This window comes from Puma concolor, chromosome A2 (genome assembly GCF_028749965.1).
Source record: "Puma concolor isolate L17-30 chromosome A2, mPumCon1.1.hap2, whole genome shotgun sequence".
NCBI classification, from domain to species: domain Eukaryota; kingdom Metazoa; phylum Chordata; class Mammalia; order Carnivora; family Felidae; genus Puma; species Puma concolor.
Genome location: NC_141668.1, coordinates 5,366,832 through 5,391,097, shown reverse-complemented (window position 1 = coordinate 5,391,097; position 24,266 = coordinate 5,366,832). Strand labels below are relative to the sequence as shown.

The following is a 24,266-nucleotide window of genomic DNA, read 5'->3' as shown; positions in this document are numbered from 1 at the left end:
TCACTTCTGGCAGGCAGCTTGGGATGCTAGGATCCACCATCACCTTAACTCCGTTACCGGAAGTGACGCAGCTGGAAAGCGGGCAGGAGTCTCTCTGAGGGCCAGCCTCCTTCAGATTCTCTCATTCAGTTTCTCAGTCCTGACAGTATTGACATTTTGGGCCAGAGACTTCCGTGTGATGGGTGCTCTGTTGTGCGTTTTAGGAACTCTGGCAGCATACCTGGTTTCAGCCCATCGGATGCCAGTAGAAATCCGCCCCTGACACACACACACACACACACACACACACACACACACACACACACGTCCCATCGTGACAGCTAAAAATGTCTCCGGACATTAATGAAATGTTTGGGGACAAATCGTCCTATTTGAGAGCTACTGGCCTAAGCCATTTGATCAGAGTTTGTCTGGTCTCCCCCGGCAGGCCCTGGAGTCCGGTTTTTATCACGGTGGCTCTGTGAGCCTGTCAGAAGGAATGAATTCATTTCAGGTGTATTTCTAATAACAGTGGTTATAATTTAAAAAGTACTTTTGTTGCCTAGAAAAGCAGCCTTCATTTGCCAGATATGTAGTATATATCATTGGCAATCTAGAAAATTCAGTTATGTGGCCCAGCTCATTCCCTGATGTTAGATAAAACACTTCATAATAGTTCATCTTGTTTTTGTTAGTGATGTTCCAAAGGCACACTGAATTTTTTAAGACAAAGACAGTAGTTAATTGAGTCTGTAGAATTGGTACAGAAATTATTTCCTTTTCTAGGTCACCGACAATGGCTGGAGGATTGTTTGCCATGAACAGACACTATTTCAATGAACTTGGACAGTATGACAGTGGCATGGATATCTGGGGAGGAGAAAATTTAGAAATATCATTTCGGGTAATTTTTTCATGTCTAGTTATTAACTCTGCAGTAGAATATAATTTTCATCTACAATCCCATATTTTCTGTAAATTCTCTTTGATTACCTTTGTTAACAAATTGTCCTTAATGAATGCTACATTATTGTAATCTGTGATCTGGAGAATATCCACTCAAGGTGTGGAAAGCTTTTAAGCAGCCTTATTTTATAAGAATTCAGAAGGGAAGGCTGTGATGAATGGGTATGATTTCAGATGTCTAAATGTGCATTTAATCTAGAGTTTTGTTGCCAGTTTATTAATCTTATTTGCTAACCTTATTTACTACCCTAATATATATATATATATATATATATATATATATATATACATATATATATATACATATATGTGTGTGTGTGTGTGTATATATATATATATATATATATATATATATATATATATATGTTTAGCGTGATCGGATTTCCCTGATTGGCTAAGACCATCCTGGTTCACCCCAGATCTCCCAGGAAAAGTACTAATAGCTCTGCATTCCACTTTCAGAAGTAGCTAGTGGGAGGCCTCATACATACAACTACCTGCAACCTGAGGAAGGAATTCATTTTTCATAATCAGTCCTCCTCTCCAACTGCTAAAGTTGGAGAGATGATGGTATAGTTGGGGTCTGGGGCTCAGGGAACTGGAGGAGGTGGGGTCAGGCAGTCTTTGCAAAGGACAGAACGAGGGCAAGGGCGAGCACACAGACTTCCGAACTTGCACATGTCCCCAGCCCAGTCCCCACGGCAGGATCCCCATCCAGATAGTACGTGTGCGTGTGTCCTTTTGTCTTTCTGCAACGTATTGACCAGAATGTTTTTAAAAGGCAGTTTTTCCTACATAATCTTTAGAATTTTAAAGATGAAAGGAATAACATATCATTAATTCAGTCTTCTTACTTTGGAGATAAACTAATGGAGTCCCACAAAAACTAAAATACCCAGATAATCAAGGGCAAAATTTAGACCAGAACTAAGATCTTTTGAATCTTAACCTGGAGTTATTCTGTATCTTTCATTATTTGTGTGTATATACATGTTATTAAAGTACCAGTAAACTTAAAGTAGGGGACCCGCCAACAAGCATTCTCTCCCTAAGTCCTGAGGATCAAGTTCCTTGATCTGTTAAAACAGCAAAGTATATGGTAAGTGTGATTTTAGACACACGGTAGTAAAAGAATATTACGTCATTTTAGAATTTAGTTTCTTCTTAAAGACGTTGTTTTCCAAGGTACTCTTTGACAGTTCTGTAAGACATCTTGCAAAGTTGCATGAACACCTGATAATTTCATGAAAATGCATACATTGATTTCATAGCAGTTGCAGGCAACTATTAATACATGTTTTGCCCCGACCAGATCTGGATGTGTGGAGGTAAACTCTTCATCATCCCGTGCTCTAGAGTCGGACACATTTTCCGAAAAAGGCGACCGTATGGCTCTCCTGAAGGCCAGGACACCATGACCCACAACTCCTTGCGGCTGGCACACGTCTGGTTGGATGAATACAAGGTGAGGTTATGTTGTTCGGTCGGAGGGGTCGGCTGGGCCGCTGTGCGTCTGCGGGCGGCTCTGGTTACCTGCCTTTTCGCTCCGGCGCATTTCTGTTGGGACAACCACGGGGCCTTCTCTCCCTACATTTCTTTTCTCTCTCGTTTGCTGTTGTGACTCCTCTTTTAATTTTCCAAGTGACCACCCTGTAAAAGGAGATTCGGCCAACACCAGAAGAAGTGTTCTCTTCAGTGTCTTCGTTCCTCTCCTGTGACTCCTTCTCTTTGCCCCTTGGGGTTCGTGTGCCGGTCCTGCCACTTCCCCGTTCGACTCTGCACGTGCAGGATCGTACCTCCCACTTTCTCTTCCGCTGTGCACACCCTGTGATGATTATTTCCTTGGTCACGGATTTACTGAGGAATAATTCACAAACCATTTTATCACCCCCTAATCTCCCACAGCCCTAGACAACCACTAATCTACCCCCTGACTCTCTGGATGTGCCTGTTCTGGACACTTACTACAAACGGAACCCTACAGGACATGGCCTTTTGTGGCCATCTTATTCAGCGTGGTGTTTTCCGGTTCATCCATACCGCGCCATGTGCCGGTACTTCATTCTTTGTAATCCAATAATACTCCCTGGCCGAAGACACCACGTTTTATCCTTTCATGAGTTGTGAAAAGTGCTGCTGTGAATACTTGCATACAGTTGTTTGTAAACAGGCGTTTGAGCATCTGCTCCATATCAGGCTCCGTGTTAGGTTTGGGGGAGTCAGTGACGAAGGAGGGAATGCACAGTGATGACACTGTGCATTTGGGGTATGGAGGTACGTGCTGTGGGGGTAATGAGAACCAAGCAGATCACCGCTTGGGACCGGAAGTGCGGGCTCCTGGTCACGCCTCTATCACACCGCGTGTCTCCTCCCTTGTCCCTCTTCTAGACTCTGAGCTCCTTCTCCACGGTCACCAGCTTGGAGTCCTACTGTCTCCTGGCGGCCCTCAGACCCACCTAGATCCCGGCTGCCCTCCTAGGAGGACGCTGGGCCGAACCTGTTTTCACAGATTAATACGGGACTTGCCCCTTTCACCGTGTCGGCGTTGCGCCGATGGTGCAGGAACGGTGGAGTGGTGCAAAAAATTCCACTAAATCTTGGCAAGCTCGGAGTGCTGAGACGTGGCGGACAGAGCACTTTTCACTGCACACCGAAGCACTGTGCTTGTGGCAAGGAAAAATGTGTGCAGCTGTTCGACTTCTGAGCTGGACTGATCACTTTTACATAAATGGAGAAAAGAGTGACTCACAAACCATGGTTATTTCTGTTTGGATATTTGGCAGATAGTCTCAAAAATGAACCAACTGACCCTCTCACTTCGACAGACAGCATTTGTTGCCAATGATAAAATTCAAGCTTTCAGGTGAAAAATTACAGTTTTGGAAAACTTGTATCCACCCCTATGAGCTTACTCGCTTCTGGTACTTAAACGCTTTTCTGAGGAGATTAGGAATATTTATGAATGTAATTCTTAATACTGAAATTTGTCATTATTTGAAAGAACTTCACAACCCAGCGGAAGCAGATCTTGGATGGGTAAAAGATCCAGTCACAGAGCAAGACAGCAGATTTTAACCCAAAAGTAGGAAAGCTCAATGATACAATTTAAAGGTTAGCCACGATGTGGAATGTGAAGGGCTAGAGTTCTGGTATAATATCAGAAAAGAATAGCCATAATTCTCTGAAAATGCTATTAAAATACTCCTTCCATCTCAAACTATATGTTTTCACATGCTCATATTTTTAAAAATGTATTTAACCAGACAACATATAATAACAGGTTGAATGCAGAATTGAGAATTCAGCTGACTTCTTTCTAGCCAGACATTAAAAAGATTTGCAAAACTGTAAAGCAGTGTTACTGTTCTCACTAAATTTCTTGTTCAAAGCATGTTTATGTTCATAGGTAATGAATTATTTTTAAAGAGTTGACAAATGTTTTCACGTCTCTCCTGGTAAACACGAGCAGATGTAACTCACACGAACCTCCCCAGAGTCTTTGGGAATCGTTAAGATCATAGTCCTGACAGAGTCGGAGAACTGCCCCCTCATGTGCAGCTTCCTTGATTCTGGGATCACATTTTTACATGTGTTGCCGATTCTGAGGTTCGGACGTTTCCTAGAGTTTAAAATGTCTTACCATCAACGACGGACCTAATTGATAACTTCATGTTGACATCTTCTGGCAACGTGAAGAAAACACCAGCGTGAAAAATACTTCAGCTCTTTAAGACTCAGGTACAATTGATACTACTTAATTTTAAAAAGGCCATTCCCTTATTTTTCGTTTTTCTTTTTAAAATTCAGGAGCAGTATTTTTCCTTAAGACCTGACCTGAGGACCAAAAGTTACGGAAACATCAGTGAGCGTGTTGAACTGAGGAGGAAGTTGGGCTGTAAATCATTTAAGTGGTATTTGGATAATATTTACCCAGAGATGCAGATATCTGGGCCCAATGCCAAACCCCAACAACCCATTTTTATCAACAGAGGGCCAAAACGTCCCAAAGTCCTTCAGCGTGGAAGGGTAAGGAAGTAATCTTATCAGTGTTTTATTCAAAGTTGTATGATAAGACCAATGACATTTTAGACTGAAAGTATCATTTTAGTGATAGACGTTAGCTTGCTTCCGTTGCATTCTTTCTGTGGGAGCTTCCTCTGCTCGGAGTGAGACCTTAGGAATGTTCCTGTCTTCACTGTTACCATTAACACCCTTCACCTGCCAGCATTCAGGAGCACACGATTCTCAAAGTGATAGGCTAGCTGCCGAGAGGGTGGACGTCAATGTGACTATGCGATATGCAAATAAAAGCCACAGGAGAGCGTAAAGCTCCCTGGGCAGAGTCCGGTCCCAAAAGAAAAGAAAAGGAGAAATGGGGTCACACTCTGCTCTGTGGCCGCAGCTCGGGAACCGACTCAGGAGAGCAAGTGAGAGATGGGGCGCGTCCCTCCAGTTCACACCCAGTGTGTAAGGACCCACGTGCTGCGCAGGAACACCCATGAGCGGCCACGTTTCTTTTGAAGTTCTTTTTCCTTCCTCCCTTTTTTGAGAGAGAGAGACCGCAAGCAGGGAAGGGCCAGAGAGGGAGAATGGGAGACCCAGAATCCGAAGCGGGCTCCAGGCTCCGAGCTGTTAGCACAGAGCCCGACGCGGGGCTTGAACTCATGAACTGTGAGATCACGACCTGAGCCGAAGTCGGATGCTTAACTGACTGAGCCACCCAGGCGCCCCCGTTCTCTTTTATTTCTTAAGGAATTTCTTCACAGTTTTACATCACTTTTAAAGTTTAGGGGTCTAGCCGTAAAGTCATACCTTTTTCCTGAATCATTTCATAGAATTTGCTTTCTGAAAGTGTAGCTACTCTGTTGCACAGTTTTCTCTTCTTTTGTGTTAAGAAGGCACTTGTCAGGATCTTTCGTGATGCCGACTGTTCCTCAGTGGCTAAAGTAAGCCTAGAGCTTTCCCCTTGTCCTCTTTATGAAAACAAAACCACCTTTTGTTTTTAAAGTAAAAACACAGCGTATGCCCATGTAGTTGTAGCCCTTTACCCAAACTGCATACTCTTTGCCGCTTTTTTGGGTCTCCCCTGTGCTGTTCCCGATCTGTGTCTCCCTCCAGTTTAGCCTGTATATTTCGTTCAGTTATGTGCTGTCTGGTCAGTACCTTTAGTCTTATTTCCTTGATTTCATTTGAAGGTTCTTGAGGGCAGAGAGGTTTTAATTTCCTTCCTCCCCTAGAATAGATTAGTAAACCTATATTTTTAGAATTTCCTCTTGGCATTGCCTGCATATACTGTTAAAACTGCCTTTAACCTTAAAGTCTACCGTGACACCTTTATGTACTGAAGCTAGAATTAAGGAATAAAAAAATGCTTATTTTCTTAGGACCTTTGAAATTCATACCTTTGGAGTAATCAATTCGCATTTCATCTAAAACCTCCTTATTTAGCATCTAAGGCATCTTCTGACAAGAGCGATCTCTCCTTTTACAGCTCTATCACCTCCAGACCAACAAGTGTCTGGTGGCCCAGGGCCGCCCGAGTCAGAAAGGAGGCCTGGTGGTGCTTAAAGCGTGTGACTACAGTGACCCCGGTCAGGTGAGCGATGGCTCTGGGCTCAGCCAGTCCTTGGAAGGTGTCCTTCCCAGAAGGGAACTTGCCCGAGGTCATGCCTGAGGAGGGAGGGGTGGACATGAAGATTTTAATCTGACTTTTCTTAAATGAGATGGTTGGAGTTGGGAATGACTTTAGAGATCACGTAATGAAACTATTTTTGTCTCCTTTGTACATTTTTCCTACCCTCGGTCACCGTCGGGAACGTTATTCGTACGTTGCAGTTACACAGGATAAACAGAAGTGTGTGAAGGTCGGAAGGGGCCGAGGCAGCGCGCCTGCCTTCTGGGCGAGGACATGAGCTCTGCGGTGGATGGGTCTGTAGTGTTGTCTCTGAAATCCAATCTCCCTGCGTTTTAGTAGTGCCTCAGGGACACCACAACAGAGTGTCCTTTGTGTCATTCGCATGATCTGTTTGTGCGCCCTTTCAGTGGTATTGAAGTGGACCTAAAAATAAGCAGAAGACTTATGTCAGTTTGGAACGGTCGTTTCAAGCTGTTCTGGATCTGGTAACAGGCTAATATAGTCTTAGGGTCAGTCTCAAGACTGCCGCACTCAAGATGGGTCACAGGGAAGTGACTTTCTTGTCCACTTGAGTGGCAGGGATGGCATCACTCAAGACCAAAAGGATATCGGGCTTTTTAGATAGCATGTGCCCTTTGAAAGTTCACGCAAGACCTTTCGTTTCTAGGAGAGCTCATGTACACTCTCCCAAGATGTCGTACACACCGGAAAACGGGATTTAAAAGGGGTTTTATGCTGTGTGTGGGTATGAGAGGCATCAGGGTTGTGGACACTGAAGGCTTTAATTACAGTGATGCTTCGGGGGGTTAGGTCACAGCAGGATGACATCACAGATTTGTTCCAGAAAACGTACTATATTTTGATCACACAGATTTGTACTAATGCTGTATCCAGGAGCCACATGTAGCTCTTTAATTAAAATGAAGTAAAATTAGGTCACACCAGCCACATGTGGCTCCCATGTTGGACGATACAGATTATAAAACATCAGCATCGTTGCAGAAAGTTGCACTTATAGAATGCTTCGTGTTAATAGAGAGCACACATACATTTTGGGCTTAGAGGTAGGAACACTGATTGAGTACAACTATTCAGAGAAGAAAATATATTCCTTTTGGACTTAGTGATGGTGCAGGTTGGAGAATAACTTACTCATCGCACTTACCCAGTCCAGCCAATCTTTAGGCCTTTGTTCCTGAAAATAACGTGAGAGACCATAAAGAAGACGATCCTGAAGGATCTGCACATCTGAAGGAAACCCTGCTTCCGGGCCCTCAGGTGAAATCGTCACCTCAGTCCAAATGGCATCATGGTCTGGGATCAGAGTGCCATTTTCCACAGGGCAACGAGACGGACCGGCTCCTGCGCGCGGGCACAGCCCAGTAGAAGCCTGTCTCTGTCCGCAGGAGGCCACGCTGCGGGCTCGCGGGGCTCCTCCTGTGCTCATGCTGTCCAGGAAGGAAGGGTGCCGTGTAACTGTGAAATCCTAGAATTGGAAAAGGTCTGCCGTCTTCAGTTAATTTGGCCAGTTAACAAAACGGAACCACTGTTTCTTCCTGGGATTGAACTTCCTTCTCCTGTGTCCGTTCGCACATTCCATTTTCAGATAGCTGCGCTGACGCTGCCTCCACGTGACCCGGGTTCACTGGTCTTTCCCTGCTTTATGAGACCGCACGGGACAACGCCATTCTTCTTCCACATACGCGTGACCTGTTGTGCGGGCTGAATTTGAAAATCCAAAGCAGACCTTGGAGTTGTGATCTTTTATTTTCTTCTTTAGGTCTGGATTTATAACGAAGAGCACGAGTTGGTTTTAAATAATCTCCTTTGCCTGGATGTGTCAGAAACTCGCTCTTCAGACCCACCCCGACTCATGAAGTGCCACGGGTCGGGAGGGTCCCAGCAGTGGACCTTTGGGGTGAGGAGGTGGCTTAGTGAGGGTGGGGGGGTGCGAGGAGACAGAAGGGGCTGAGGGAGGGAGCGTGACAGATGGGGTGTCCCCTGCATAAGTAAACGATTGTGAATGTTTCACCTCGCTTCTGGATCTCTGGGACTTTGCCCCGTTCTGGCAGTACGTCTCTTCGGGTAATGCAGCTAACTGGTGATGTGTTCTTGCTGCCTTGTTTTCAGAGGAGTAACCGGCTGTACCAGGTGTCGGTTGGACAGTGTCTGAGAGCAGTCGACCCACTGAGTCACAAAGGCTACGTCGCCATGGCGATCTGTGACGGCTCCTCTTCACAGTGGTGGCGTTTGGAAGGTTAAAGTGGCTGCTGTGCCGGAATATGGTAATCCATCAGCGTCGGCCTCCTCTGTAAGGCGTGAGGCTTGAGAAGTTGCTGGTACAAGAAAATCCCTGAACTGATCTCCCAGCTAAGTAGAACCATTTTTGAGAAGGTGGGACAGCAGATACACTAGAGACTGGAGCCCAGAGTGGTTATCAAGGGAGTGAGGAAGTATGTTTTACCAAGACATTAACATCATTTCTGAGCTGCTAAGGAATTTCTTGCTTATGGTGAGAAACTAGAATACAATTTTAACTCTATAAAGGGTCAGGTATGTACAGAAAGACAAACCCAGGAAATTGAACAGAAATGTCAAACTTTTATTTATGCTTCTTTTTAATCCCTTGAATAATGGAATGGCGTTTGTCTGATCAGGAACTTGTCATGATTTCCTTTTTTAGAAGGACTTCATAGGAAACAGATTTTTTTTTTTTACTCCTATTATCATGTCTTAAAATAATTTTAAACAGACTGAATCCACATTGCTTTTAACTTCAGAAGGCCTCATTTATAAGATTATATATTTAAGAGGCAGTTAACTGTTATAAATTATTTTGATGAACTATGGTACTATCTACATTTAAAATAAAGGGTTCTTTTGATGATTTACTTGGGACTTGTCTGCTCTTCTTGGGTTGGGGTCTCTGGTCCATGTGGTGCTGTGTACGTGTCACACAGTGAGCAGGATAGCTGGTTCGGCTGATGAACCAATAAGCAAGGTCGCAGCCCTGACCCCAGGAGTGGCCCCATCCCTTAGCTTGAACTCTGTGAATTTGACGTTGAATGTCTGTGAATTTGGATAGTTTCCATTAAAGCTGCCTATGAATCATCCAGGAAGAGTTGTTAAATAGGCAGTTGGATATAGAGGTCAGGATCCCATAAGATACATCTTAATTAGAAATACAAATTTAGATTACTGATTCAATTTCTTTGCTGGTAACTGGTCTCAAAATTTCTATTCCTGCCTTTATCCATTTCTTCTGAGTTGTCTAATTTATTGGCCTGTAGGTTCTCATAATGTTACGGTTGTTTGTATTTCTGTGGCGTTGGTGGTGGTTTCTCCTCTTTCATTAGTAAATTTCTTTATTTGGGTCCTCTTTTTATGAATCTGGCTAGAGGTTTATGAATTTTATTGATCTTGAAGAACCAGCTCATGGTTTCACTGAGCTGTTTGTTTTATTTCTGCTCTAATCTTATTCCCTTCCTTTTGCTGGGTTTGGGGGTTTTTTTTATTCTTTTTCTGGCTTCTTTAGGTGTACGTTGAGGTTGTTTGAGATTTTTCTTGCTTCTTGAGATAGGCCTGTATTGGTATAACTTCCCTCTAAGCTTTTGCTGCATCTCAAAGATTTTGGACTGTCGTGTTATCATGTTCATTTGTTTGCATGTAATTTTTGATCTTTTTTGATTTCTTGGTTGACCCCGTTCACTGTTATGTAGCCTCCATGAAATTGAATCAGTAATCAAAAAATGCCGAAGAAACAAAAGTTTAGGATCAGATGGCTTCACAGGTAAATCGTATAAAACAAACATTTAAAGAGTAAATACCTATTCTTCTCAAATTATTCCAAAAAATAGAGGAAGGAAAACCATCCTATTCATTCTATGAAGTATCACGCTGATACCAAAATCAGATAAAGACACCACAAAAGAGAGAACTGTAGGCCAAGATCTCTGATCAACATGGATGCAAAGTTCCTCAACCAAATATCAGCAAACCAAATCCAATGATACATTAAAAAATCCTACACCATGATCAAGTGGGATTTATTCCCAGGATGCAAGGAGGGTTCAATATTCGCAAAACCATCAGTGTGATACATCACATCAATAAGAGGATTAAAACCATATGTTCAATAGATGCAGAAAAAGCACCAAAGTAAAACATCCATTCGTGATAAAAACCCTGTGCAGAGTAGGTCTAGAGGGAACATACATCAATGTAATAAAGACATATGTGGAAAAACCCACAGCCAGTATCAAGACAAGGATGTCCACTCTTGACCACTTTTATTCCCTATAGTACTGGAAATCCTAGCCACGGTAATTAGACAACATAAAAGGCATCCAAATTGATAAGTAAAACTACAGATGATATGATACTCTACGTAGAAAACCCAAAAGACTCCACCACAAAACTACTAGAACTGTTCAGTGAAGTCAGTAAAGTTACAGGATACAAAAGCAAACTACAAAAATTGGTTGCATTCCTATACACTAATAATGAAACAGAAAGAAATTAACAAATCCCATTTACAATTGCACCGCCCCCAAAAGACATCTAGAAATAAACATAACGGAAGAGGTGAAAGACTTGCACTCTGAAAACTACAAAACACTGAAAGAAATTCAAGATGACCAAATGTCTATACTACATAAAGCAATCTACAAATTGAACACAATCCCTATCAAAATACCAACAGCATTTTTCGCAGAGCTAGAACAAACAATCCTAAAATTTGTATGGATCCATAAAAGACTTCAAATAGCCAAAGCATCTTGAAAAAGAAAAACAAAAAGATACCACAGTTCCAGATTTCAAGTTCTATACAAAGTGCAAGTAATTAAAATAGTACGGTACTGGCATAAAAAGAGACACAGAGCAGTGGAATAGAATTAAAAAAAAAAATCAATCTACAATTATATGGTCAATCTTTGACAAAGGAGGAATATAGACAGTCTCTTTCACAAGTGGTGTTGGGAAAACTGGACAGCTACAGGCAAAACAATGAAAGTGGACCACTCTCTTACACCACACACAAGTCAAAATGGATTAAAGACCTAATTGTGAGAATTGAAACTATAAAAATCCTTGAAGAGACCACAGACAGTAATTTCTCTGACATTGGCCGTAGCAATATTCTTCTAGATAGGTTTCCTGAGGCAAGGGAAATAAAAGTAAAAATATTGAGACTACATCAAAATAAAAGTCTTCAGCATAGCAAAAGAAACAAAAGGCAACCTACTGAATGGAGAAGATATTTACAAATGTCATATCCAATAAAGGGTCAGTATCCAAGATGATACAACTCAACATCCATAAAACAATCGAATTAGAAATGAGGAGGCATGAACAGACATTTTTCTAAAGAAGACATCCAAATGTCCAACAGACACATGAAAAGATGCTCAACATCACTCATCGGAGAAATGCAAACCAAAACCACAATGAGATATCACCTCACACCTGACATAATGGCTAATCCAAAAACATAAGAAACAAGTGTTGGCCAGGGTGTGGGAAAAGCACTCGTGTGCTGTTGGTGGGAATGCAAGTTGGTGCAGCCACTGTGGAAAACAGTACGGAGGGTCCTCAGAAAATTAAACATAATCGCACTACTAGGTATTTACGCCAAAATACAAAAAGCACTAATTTGCAGGGACACACACATCCCAAGTTTATTGCAGCATTATTCACAATAGCCAAATTATGAAAGTAGCCCAGGTGTCCACTGATAAATGAAGATGTGATGTGTTTGTGTATATGTCTACATGTACACATACATATACATACAGACACACACACATGGAATATTCAGACATCAAAAAGAATGAAATCTTGCCATTTGCAACAACATGGATGGAGCTAGAGAATACAATGCTAAGTGAAATTGGTCAAATACCATAGATCTCATTCACGTGGAATGTAAGAAACAAATGAGCAAAGGAAAAAGACAAATGAAACACTTAATTAAAAAAAATTTTACTTTAGAGAGAGTGCAAGTTGAGGTAGAGGGGCAGAAGGAGAGAGAGAATCTTAAGCAGACTCCACACTTAGCACAGAGCCCGATGCAGGGCTCAATCCCACAACCCTGGGATCGTGACGTGAGCTGAAATCAAGAGCTAGACGTTCAAACTACTGAGCCACCCAGGCACCCCAAAGCACTCTTAATGTAGAGAACACACTGGTGGTTACCAGAGGGGAGGTGAATGGGGTGTGGCTGAAACAGGTGATGAGGATTACAGAGCACACTTACCATGATGAAAAAAATACAAATTTAGGAAGCATCTTTGCATACTGTAGATGTCCACCTATAAAGGGAGGGTTTTTTTCACCAAAATTACATCTTAGAGGAGACACAGTCTTATAGGGTACTTTCTCGGTCCTTTTTTTAAATCTTAAACAACAAAGCACAATATTAGAAACATGTTGGAGAATAATATATCCTATTTCTATATTTTATCTTTTGTCATTCAACTTCAAAGACCAGATGGTACATACAGGAAGCAGCAAGATAGTAGATTAAACTGTATGCTGCCCACAAGAAACTCATTCTAAATATGAAGACAAATGTCAAGTATATGCATGTGGGACACTAATTGAAAGACATCTGACGTAGCTGTATTAATATTACACGAAGCAGGTTTTGGAGCAAAGCACATTACTAGGCGTAGAGTCATTTCATAGTAATAAAGGGGTCAATTCGTTAAGAGGGGATGATAATAATAACAACTTCAAAGTACATGCCACAGAAACTGATATAACTGCCAGGAGAGACCTAATTACAACTAGTAAGATTTCAACACACCCCCAATAATTGATGAAGTAAGTAGACATAAAGAATCAGTAGGATATAGAAACCTTGATGATACTGTCCACCAACTGGATATAATTAACAGGGAACATACTACCTGACAAGACCAGACAGAATATGCCTTCTTTTCAAGTACACATGAAATATCTACCGAGATAGGTCATGTTCTGGGATATTAAGTCTCAATAAATTAATACAAATTCAACTTGTACAAAGTATAAAGGCGTAAATTCAATGACTTAAAACTTCCACTTTAGGAAAATAAAAAAAGAAAAGGAAATTAGAGGAGCAAAGAAATAGAAGAAATATTAAATGTCAGAACAGAAATGAATGTAATAGAAAAAAATGGGGGAAAAAAGTTGGATTATGAACATCATTGAAATGAAACAAATGGAAAGATACTCCATGCTCATGGATTAGAATGTTGTTAAAATGTCCAAACTACTCAAAGCAATTTACAGATTCATTGCAATCCTTAGCAAAATACTAGCACTTTTCACAGAACTAAAACAAATACTAAAATTTGTATGGAGGCACAAAAGACTCCAAATAGCTAAAGCAATTTTGAGGAAGAACAACGCTGAAGGTATCACAATCCCAGATTTCAAGATACACTGCAAAGCCATAGTTATCAAAACAGTGTAGTTGTGGCACAAAAAGGACATAGAGATCAACAGAACAGAATAGAGCCCATAAATAAACCCAGGCTTCTATGGTCAATTAATATACAGCAAAGACAATATACAATGGGGAGAAGATGGTCTCTTCAAATAAATGCTACTGGGAAAACTGGACAGCCATGTGAAAAAGAATGAAACACTTCCTTATACCATATATAAAAATCAACTCAAAATGGATTAAAGACCTAAATGGGAGACCTAAAGCCATAAAACTCCTAGAAGAAAACCCAGGCAGTAATCTCTTGGACATCAACCCTAGCAACATATTTACAGATGTCTCCTGAGTCAAGAGAAACCAAACCAAAATAAACAACTGGGACTATACCAAATTAAAAAGTTTCTGCACAGCAAAGGAAACCGATAAACCTACTGAAAGGCAGAAGATACCTGCAAATGATATATCTGACAAGGAGTTAATATCCTAAGTATGCCCAAATATGTAATAACCAAAATACTGAAAATATATACAACTGAGCACATACACACACAGTAATCTGAATAAAATGGGCAGAGATGGGTGCCTGGCTGGCTCATTTGGAAGATCATGTGACTCTTGATCTCAGGATCATGAGTTTGAGCCCCACGTTGGGTGTAGGGAATACAAAAAAAAAAAAAAAAAGGCAGATACTGCCCTGAACTGATATTCTTTCAAAAACATACAGATGGCCAACAGACATGAAAAGGTGCTCAACATCACTCATCATCAGGGAAATGAAAATCAAAATACAATGAGGTATCACCTTTTCCCTGTCAAGAGTGGCTAAAATCAGACAAGAAATAAGTGTTGGGGAGGATGAAAAAGGAGAGAAACGACCCCTGTACACTTGGTGACAATGCAAACTGGTGCAGCCACTCTGGAAAACAGTATGGAGGTTCCTCAAAATATTAAAATTAGAAATACCATATGACTTAGTAATTCCACTAGGAGATATTTACCCTGTGGGGGGTAAAAAAAAAACAAACTAAATTCAAACAGATAATATTCTCCCTTGTATTTATTGCAGTAGTATCTATAATAGCCAAGATTTGGGAGCAGCCCACGTGTCCACCAGTAGATGAAAGGGTAAAGATGTGGTGTACTATGTATATACAATGGAGTATCAGTCATAAAAAAGAATGAGGTCTTTCCATTTGTCACAACGTAGATGGTCCTAGAGGGTATTATGCTAAGTGAACTAAATAAGTGAACTCTCTAAGTGAACTTTCAGAGAAAGAAATACCATATGATTTCACCTTTATGTGGAATCTAAAAATGAATAAAGCAGAAACAGACCCATCAAAACAAAACAAAACGTAGAACTGGTGGTTGCCAGAGAGGAGGGAGGTGGGGCGATGGGTAAAATGGGTGATCGGGTGTGGGAAGTACAGGCTTTCAGTTATGGAATGAATGAATCACGAGGATGATAGGCACAGTACAGGGAATGTAGTCAGTGGTATTGTAATAGCATTGTATGGCGACAGATCGGAGGTACACGTGGGGAGCACAGTATGATGTAGAGACTTTGTCTGGGTCACTATGTTATATACCTGCAACTAACATAACATTGTGTGTCAACTTCAATTTTAAAAAAGTATCAATACAACTGATAATGCTCTAATCACAAACCAACAACAAAGACATGAATTATCCACATCAGGAATGAGAGTGGCAACCTCACTAGAGATTCTATGGATGTTCAAAAGGATGAGGAACTGTCATTCATTGCTGGTGGGAATGCTATAGCCACTTCTGAAGTCATTTGGGCAGTTTCTTACAAAACCAAACATAACTCTTACCATACAATCCGCCATCGAGCTTCTTGATATTTACCTAACGGAGTTGAAACTTATGTCCATACGTGATTTTATAGCAGCTTTAGACCTAATTGCCAACAAAACAAGGAGGCTGTCAAGATGTCCTTTGGTAGGTGAGTGGATAAACTGTGGTCTGTCCAAACAATGTTCTTTAGCACTAAAATGAAATTAACTATCAAGCCACAAAAAGGCCTGGAGGAAACTTAAATGTATATGACTCAGTGAAAGAAACTAATCTGAGAAAGCTACATATTGTATGATTTCAACTATATGACATTCTGGAAAAGGCAAAACCATGGAGACAGTAAAAGATCTGTGGTTGCCATGAGTCAGGGGAGGGAGAGATGAACAGACAGAGCACAGAGGATTTTTAGGGCAGTAAAACTATTAGGTGTGATACTATAATGGTGGATACAAGTCATTATACATTAGTCAAAACCTGTAAAATACACAAAACCAAGAGTGAACCTTAATGTAAACCATGGACTTTGGGTGATAATGATGATGTAGGCTAATCACTTGTAACAAAGGTACCACTCTGGTAAGGAAGACTGGTGGTGGGGGAGCTGTGTGTTCAATCCTTTCTGCTCAATTTTTCAGATAAGGGGTTATTATGACCAGGTTTATGGGCTTAAATAAAATAGATTACTGGAAACAAGTTATCCAGCTTCTCTGAAGAAATAGACAACCTGCACAGCCCTATAGCTGTTAAATAAATTCAATTTCTAGTTTAAAAACATTCCCACAAAGAGAACTCCAGGCACAGATGGTTTCACCAATGAATTCTATCAAACAATGGAGGAAAAAATTATATCTATAATATACAACCTCTTCTGGAAAACTTCTGTAAATATTTGATATTATGAGCAAGGCTTAACTATTCATTTCAAAGCACTATGCCAGAAGACTACAGACCAATATCCTTCACGAATACAGAAGCAAGATCCCCTTATACTAGCAAGTAAAGTCCAACAGTATGTAAAAAAGATGACAGATTATGAACAAATGGGTTTATCCCAGGAATACAAGGTTGCTTTAACAGTAGATAATCAATGTAGTTTATGATCTTGTTAATACAGAAAAAAGGCATGTGGTCTTGCAGAAAAAAATTTGGGGGGACAGGATTCAACACCCATTTACAATCAGCAAATTAGTAATGGCAGGAAAAAGTCCTCAAACTGATAAAGGGCATGTACAAAAAAACTAGGTAGTCTCATATTTAAAAAAAAAAAAAAAAAAAGACCAGATTCAGAACAAGGCAAGGATTCCTGTACTTATGACTTCTATTCAACATCTATAAATGAAGGCCTTAGCCAGTGCAAGCAGGTAATTTAATAAAAGGTATATTCATTAGAAAAGAAGGAAGTGTCTTTATTTGTAGATCATAGTCAAAATTAGAAAATCATAGGGAGTTTTCAACAATACTACTAGACACAGCAAGGGAGTTTATTAGGACCACAAAATAAAAGGTAAATAATGAATTGTACTTCCATACAGAGCGATGAACAGTTCAAAATTGAAAATAATAGTAATTACAAAGGCATAAAAAATGTGAAAACTTAGTATAAGATCTATATGATGTACAAAACACTGCTGAAAGAAAGCCTAAATAGAGAACTATACTATATTCATGGACTAGAGAATATCGTTACGATGTTTATTCTCCACAGTTTATCTACCAAATGCCTACAATCCTAGTAGGACTTTCTTTTGTAGAAGTTCACAATCTAATTTTAAATTTACGTGGAAATGCACAGGTGTAACAGTGGCCAAAATAAGTTTGTAAGAATAAATTTGAAAAGAATGAGGTTGGAGGACTTGCACCAATTCAAGACTGACGGCAATATTGGCTTATGGATAATGAGTTGATGGGTGGGACAAAAATTGATTCCCATGAATATGGGGGCAATTTTCTGCAAAGTAGCCAATACAATTCACACTGGGGAAAGAAAAATCTTTGTAACCAAAGGTGCTGAATTACATATGCCTGTGGACAAAAAATGAAATCTGAGTCGTAGATCTGTGACTCATTGCCAAGAGATCTAAGCAGAAAAACTAAAACCGTAATGCTTTTAGAGGAAACTGAAGACTGTCCTCATGACTTTAGGGTAGGTAAAGATTTCTTCACTCATTAAACGAACTGGTCATAAAGGATTAATGAATTGGACTTCCTCAAAATTAAAAGCTTCTGCTCAAGACTCCATCGAGAAAATGAAAGGTAAGCAGCACACTGTGTATGAACAGTGCTTCGAGTTAAAAAAAAAAAAGACAACCCAACTTAAAAATGTGCAAAATATCTGAACAGACCATTTGCCAAAGATGGATGAGTGGTCAGCATATGAAAGGTGTTCCGTATCACGGTCATGAGAGAAATGCAAAACAAGCCCCACTCAGATGCCAGCACCCACCCACAAAAATGTCTGAAACGCTCACTGACCCGGGGGGTGGGGGTCCGGGGAAGGGCCCAGAAGGCTGCTGCTGCCCACGTACAATCAGAGCAACTGGTCAGGCAAGCCAAGCCCAAGGATGACATTTTCAAAGGCAGCTTCACGATCTCTAAGATAACGTGGCAAGATAACAGCCACAAGACCTGTCCCTGGCACTCGTGGGGCAGAAAGCAGAGGGAACAACACAACCCAACGCCTCGCAGACCCCAGAGAAAGAGAAGCCGGAACTGGCCACAAGCATCTGCAGGGAACACAGTGGGCGAGTTCACACGGCAAGGAAACTGGCAGGTTCTTCTCAGCTTTTGCCACTTCCCGCCGGGGCTGCAAGGTCAGGCCCCAGACTGAGGAGGAGCTGCTGGGAAGGAATAAAAGCCTAGCAGGGTCAGGGGACAGAGAGGAAGGAAAGACGACGCCTGGATCAGCGTGGAGGGAAGCAGACCCAGGCATCCCAGCAGGAGCCGGCCACCAGCACCTCTGCAGAGGGGGGAAAGCTGCCTGAACACCCCTCCCGCAAGGTCAGGAGAACGAAATCCTCATCAATTGAGCACCAGAAGAGGCTCATGGACAAATCCCACACACGGTTATTGTAAGCGGGGGGGGGGGGGGGAGTCTGTATTAGAAAACCCCTGTTGGTGGTCTACCTCCCGTGTAGGGAAAAGCCAGCTCTTCCCAGGCTCCGTCCCATGAGCCTCCTTACCTGCTTCCCTTCGGACACTTCGGTCACCGGATGTGTGGAGCTTTCTCCCCACGGCGATTCTCTGGGACACCTGCCGGATGTTCTACAATTAAACTCCAATCTGACCCTGCCCGGAGATAGCGTCAGACCCAGAGGTTAGGGGCTCAGTCCCAGCAGACAGCCGCACCCCCTTCACAGCCCATCCCTGGTCCACGTCACCTGTGCTTCTGACCAACCGGCTGCGATTGGAGGTTCCTGTGACCCCCCTCCTTGGGAGTCCATTCATTTGCTAGAGCGACTCACAGAACTCAGGAAACAGTTTGCTTCTGTTTGGGTTTATTCTGAAAGGGTATGATAAAGGATACAGATGAATATCTGTATCCCGGAAGAGAGCTGGAAGGGAGGGCAAGGCGTTGGGAAAGGTCGCCGAGCTTCTGTGCCCTGCAGGGGGCGCCACTCTCCCAGCATGTGCTCGCCTTCACCAACCTCGAAGCTCTGTGCATCCCATCCTGTGAGGATTTTATGGAGGCTTCGTTACAGAGGTATAATCGATGAAATCATCAACCGCTGGCGGTTTATCCAATCCAACCTCCAATTTCCTGCCCTCCCTGGAGGTCAGGGGGGTGGGACTGAGATCTCCCCTGGCACCGGCCCCTGCACTCTGGTGCCTTCCCACAGTCCCCTTGTTAAGGTGACAGACACCTTTATGGCTCTCATCGCTGGAAATTCCAAGGGTGTCAGAGGCTCCAGGTGGAAATGGGGATAAAGACCAAATCCACACATTGCTTCTCACCATCGCAATATCACAGTTTATCCCCTGGTCTCCAGACACAGCAAAATGGTCACAAAAGTCCTAAGATGTTGGCACATTACTAGAATCCCACGCAGTCATTGACAACTATCCAGGCCTTTATCACATCCCATGAAAACGTCTCCCAGGACGAGGCCACTCACGTTCGCAGGCTTCTACTCGACCTGGTTCCAACAGCAGGAGTGAGCTCAGCAACACAGCACCTCACCCTTTCAGGCATCTGGAATAATCGAGCTAAGAGACAAAGTCATCACTGCTGAACCTCTTGCGAGGTGTTTATGTGGCACTGGGTTTCCCTCATGACAACCCACTTACTCATTCCCTCACAGCTACTTTTACTCCTTCTCTCCATTTACACCCAAACTTTCTGACTCTTGGAAGGGACATTCAGTTCGGTCACTGTGCTGGTCTGGGTCGTTGTAGGCATCCAGACGGTGCCCACCCGGGAAGTGCAGCTGTAGGCACGGTTGACCCCGATTCTGGCAGACGGGGTCACAGCCCCAGTCCCGTGACCGCTGCATCAAGTAGGGGAAAGAAGAAAAGAGTTGAGGCAGCAAGGGGAAGCCGGAACGCAAGCACACCAGAAAGACACGCTTACAGAGCCGAGCAAAACTGTCACACGCTGTTCCAAACAAGGCACAGGACGCTAAGTTACAGAAAATGACAACAGACTCTGGACTCCGAAAATGACAACAGAGAGCAGAATTCAGTAACTCAGAAGTGTGACAGAACTCAGGCACTGGAAGTTTAAAAAATAAGTTGGGAAACAAAGAAGAAAATGAAACATGGGGCAAAGAAACATGATACATAATGCCTTGAAAGGAAACAGAATTTGACCGGAAGGGAAATTTTAAATCAAAAAGAAACAAGAAAGGTTCTGCTTCTGCCCCAAAGGGACAACAGGATCTGGGCCTGTCCTCCTGGAAAGGCGGGAAAACGCACACACATGACTCTAGACATAGGCCGGCAGGGACTGCGGGGACGCATTCAGAGGAACACGGTGAGCCTAGACTCATCCTGGCTGTTCGCCCAGAGACAACTTTCAGACTGCTGTGGGGGGGCAGGGGAGAGAGCCTTCGAAAGGGGCTGGTGGTCCTGGAGAACCGAGAGGGTGGTGTGGGGAGGCCGGAGCCGTGGCATGTGAAGGGTCCAGAAGCCCGCACAGGGTCTCTGCCAGAGCCTGGCTGCGTATCCGTGTGTCCACGGGGATGGCGTGATTCCATGAGACTGCACCAAAGGCAAGTCAAGGAAAGAGCGAGTGCTGGGGAAGGAGATCACACGGGGCTGGGATCCTTTAGCAACAGCCAGTGCAGCCACCTTGGGGGATACCCAGGACATCCAGTATGTTCCCCCACAGGGCCATGCCTCAGTGCTGGGGCTCAACTAGGCTCGTCCTAAAAATGCTTAAAGAGCAAGCTTTGAAAAGAGGAAACGGATTCTCAGATCACTGCCACCAGACGGAGGCCTAACACTCTTTGAAGGAACACAACACAATCCAGCAGCCCCCAACATAAAAGCACAAATTCTGGAATCCAAGAAAAATTACCAGACATGGAAGAAAGGCAGGGAAATGTGACCTGTTACCAGGAATAAAAGATCAATTAATAAAATGGGCCCAGAAGTGACAGAATCAGCAGACAATGATATCAAAATCAGCTATTATACATATATGCTCAGTGCACTAAAACGTAAAGGATAAGTTTAACGTCGTGAGGAATGACGCTATCCAATAGAAACTGTCAAGGTCATAAAAACAAGGTAAACCCGAGTTACTGTCCCAAACCAGAGACTAAGGAAACACCAAATGCAACGTGATGTCCCGGATCGGATCCCGGAACAGAAAGAGGGCATTGCTGAAAAACCAGTGGTTTTGGAGCAGTATTTTGTAGTTTAGTCAGGTACCAACGTCACCTTCTGAGTTTTGACAAAAGTCTCAGTTATGTAAGATGTTAATAACATCAGGTACATATCTGAAAATGTGCCTGACCAGCTCCACTCACAAGAAAAACAGGTGACCGACCTAAACATGTAGGGTTTTTTTTTTGTCTTCCCTTCTTTTGTTTGTTCTTAAGGATAAATGTGGATATGTCACTTTGCTCACTTATAAAAAAATTCTTTTTTTCATTTTTGAGAGAGAGAGAGAGCAAGAGAGAGAGCACAACTCGGGGAGGGGCAGAGAGAGAGGGAGACACATGTCCGAAGCAGGCTCCAGGCTCCGAGCTGTCAGCCCAGAGCCCGACGCGGGGCTCGAACTCACCGACCGCGAGATCATGACCTGAGCCAAAGTCAGGTGCTTAACCCCGAGCCACCCAGGCGCCCCAAATGTGGGTATCTTAATCACAACTCAGCACATATTTTTACACAGGTATGGGATTAACTTACACTATGAGGAGTGATGTGACAGTGGGGCTGTCACCACCGAGAGCCCAAGGGGCGAGGGGTGGAGCCGCTGCCCGGCCGGGGGACAGGGAGACACCAGAGGTGCCGGGGTCCTGCCGGGAGGGCTGCTCCAGCCCCAGAGAGTGGGGAGGAAACACCAGCAGAGGCCGGGACCCCGGGGGTCAGCATCTGGATGTGGCGGCTCCTCCTCCGTCCCCTGCTGTCCCTGCCCTCGGAGCGCTTTCGGTCACACTGGTGAGGAAGACAGAAGTTAGAGACGCCCGTGTCAAAAAACCACGCGGAAACCAAACAGCATTTCTAAAGACGTTTTTCACAAGAGGACACGGAGCCCGAGTCTGGGGAGGGCGGGACGGGTCCGGGGGTCGGACGCGCCTGCGCAGGGCCGTGGGGGGGCCCGGGTGGGCACGGTAGGTGGTGACTGCAGCCGCAGGCGGGACAGGAGGCCTCGGGCCTTCGAGGGGCCACGGTGACGGTGGGGCTGCTTGGGGGGGCGAGGGGAACCCAGGCTGCCGCGGAGGGAAAAGGGGAAATGTTTCCACGTCCGGGCGGTAGCAGGAAGAACTGGGTTCAGACCTCGCTGGGGGGGAGAGAGGCGGGCAGGGCCACGAGCGCACGTGGAGGGAGGGTCCAGCTGGGGAGGAGGACACGGAGTGAAGGCGGCCGAGCATGGCGGCCGGCGACAGGCCGGACACGGGAGGGGAGCTGTGCTCCTGGGTTCCGAAGGTTCCGGGGGGCCTTCGGGCCGACGAGGGCCAGGAACGAGGCGACGCCGGCGGGGACGCCGTGTGCGCAGCAGGCCGCCGGGAGCTGTGGACACGTCGGGAACCCCAGGCCTCCCGGGGCATCTGCAGGCGGTCCCGCAGCTCTGCCCGGAGATGCGGGGCGGCTCCTTCTCTGCACCAAGTGGCAGCGCCTCACGGAGGTCACATTCGGGTCTCTCGTCCTCTCACACAGACGCCCCTGAACTCTCCCAACGCGAGCACACGCAGGTGGCCGACTGCGCGTCCCCAACTCGCTCTGGTCCGCGGTCGCCGGCCGCCGGAGGGACTGCCCGGGATGCTCGGGGACCCGGGCGTGGGGTTGGGGCCGGGGCGCCGGGACCTGAGCACCCCACAACAGATCTGTCCCGGTGGGGGGGGGGGAGCTTCGGGTTCGTAACCCGCACCTTTTCCCAGCTTAAAGGACGGGGCGGAGTGCTTTCAGGGAAAAGATTCGCGGGGAAAGACGGGGAGAACAGAACGCCAGGGAAAGGTGAGGCGCACAAAACAAGGCTTGGGGTTTCAGAGGGACGATGGCCAACCGTGTCACCCGGGACAAGAAACGACTGGCCCAAGAAACACCTGCAGCCAGACAAGTGGGGTCCCCTTGGTGGCAGGAGGGGGGCTGGGAGGGGCCGGGGCAGGGACGCAGAGAAGGGGCTGCACTTTGGAAGAGCTGAGCGGGTCTTTCTGCAAAGCAGCCCGACCGCGGCCACCGCCCGCTGTCACTGCTGAGTCCCCTCCGCAGCGTTGGTCACGGCACCTGCTCCGGGGGCTCCTGCTGCGCTGGCGCAGCTGAACCTCGCGGCTCTTCCTCTGCCCTCATCTCCCGCACCCCTGCCCCCAGCCCCCCGCGCGGGGCTCTCTGGCTCAGACGCGGCCGTTTCTGTCTCCCTAACCGGAACACCAGCTCAGCGACGCCGGGGACCGTGGCCGCCTCCTTCTGTCCCGGTGCTTCTCGGGCGCGTCCTCGCTGCGGCGAGCACGTGGCCCAGGGGCACGGGCTACCGTGGCAGCCGACCACCGCCACCCCTGGGGCCACCGCAAGGGGACTCTTTCGAGGTTGGGGGCACCAGGTGGCCACCAGCCGCCCCTGCTGTTTCCTCCTAAGACCCGCGGCCTCCCCGGGGCCCCCTTCCCCGCGGAACCACAGCCACGTGAGACCCGCCGGCTACGGGCAGCGTCTGCGCCTCTCCCTGCCTGGCCGCGAACGAGTGGCCGGACCCCCTCCAGCGGAGGGCAGGACTCGGGCTGTGAGAGGACTCGAGTCTGCCTCCTCCCGCGTCCGGTCATTGGAGACCCAGTG

The 24,266-nt window shown here is 44.9% G+C and overlaps 1 protein-coding gene across 5 annotated transcripts in view; it reads left to right on the top strand.

Moving 5' to 3' along the window:
* Nucleotides 1-9,471, top strand: part of GALNT11 (polypeptide N-acetylgalactosaminyltransferase 11) — a 42,818-nt gene extending 33,347 nt beyond the window's left edge. For all 5 annotated transcript variants that reach the window (XM_086685761.1, XM_086685799.1, XM_086685780.1 and 2 more), the window contains exons 7-12: nt 766-883; nt 2,258-2,410; nt 4,753-4,971; nt 6,437-6,541; nt 8,361-8,498; nt 8,711-9,471. In XM_086685761.1, the coding sequence (XP_086541887.1) occupies nt 766-883; nt 2,258-2,410; nt 4,753-4,971; nt 6,437-6,541; nt 8,361-8,498; nt 8,711-8,842 (865 nt within the window). In that variant the 3' untranslated portion in view covers nt 8,843-9,471. The remainder of the gene's footprint in view (nt 1-765; nt 884-2,257; nt 2,411-4,752; nt 4,972-6,436; nt 6,542-8,360; nt 8,499-8,710) is intronic.
* The last annotated feature ends 14,795 nt before the right edge of the window (nt 9,472-24,266 follow it).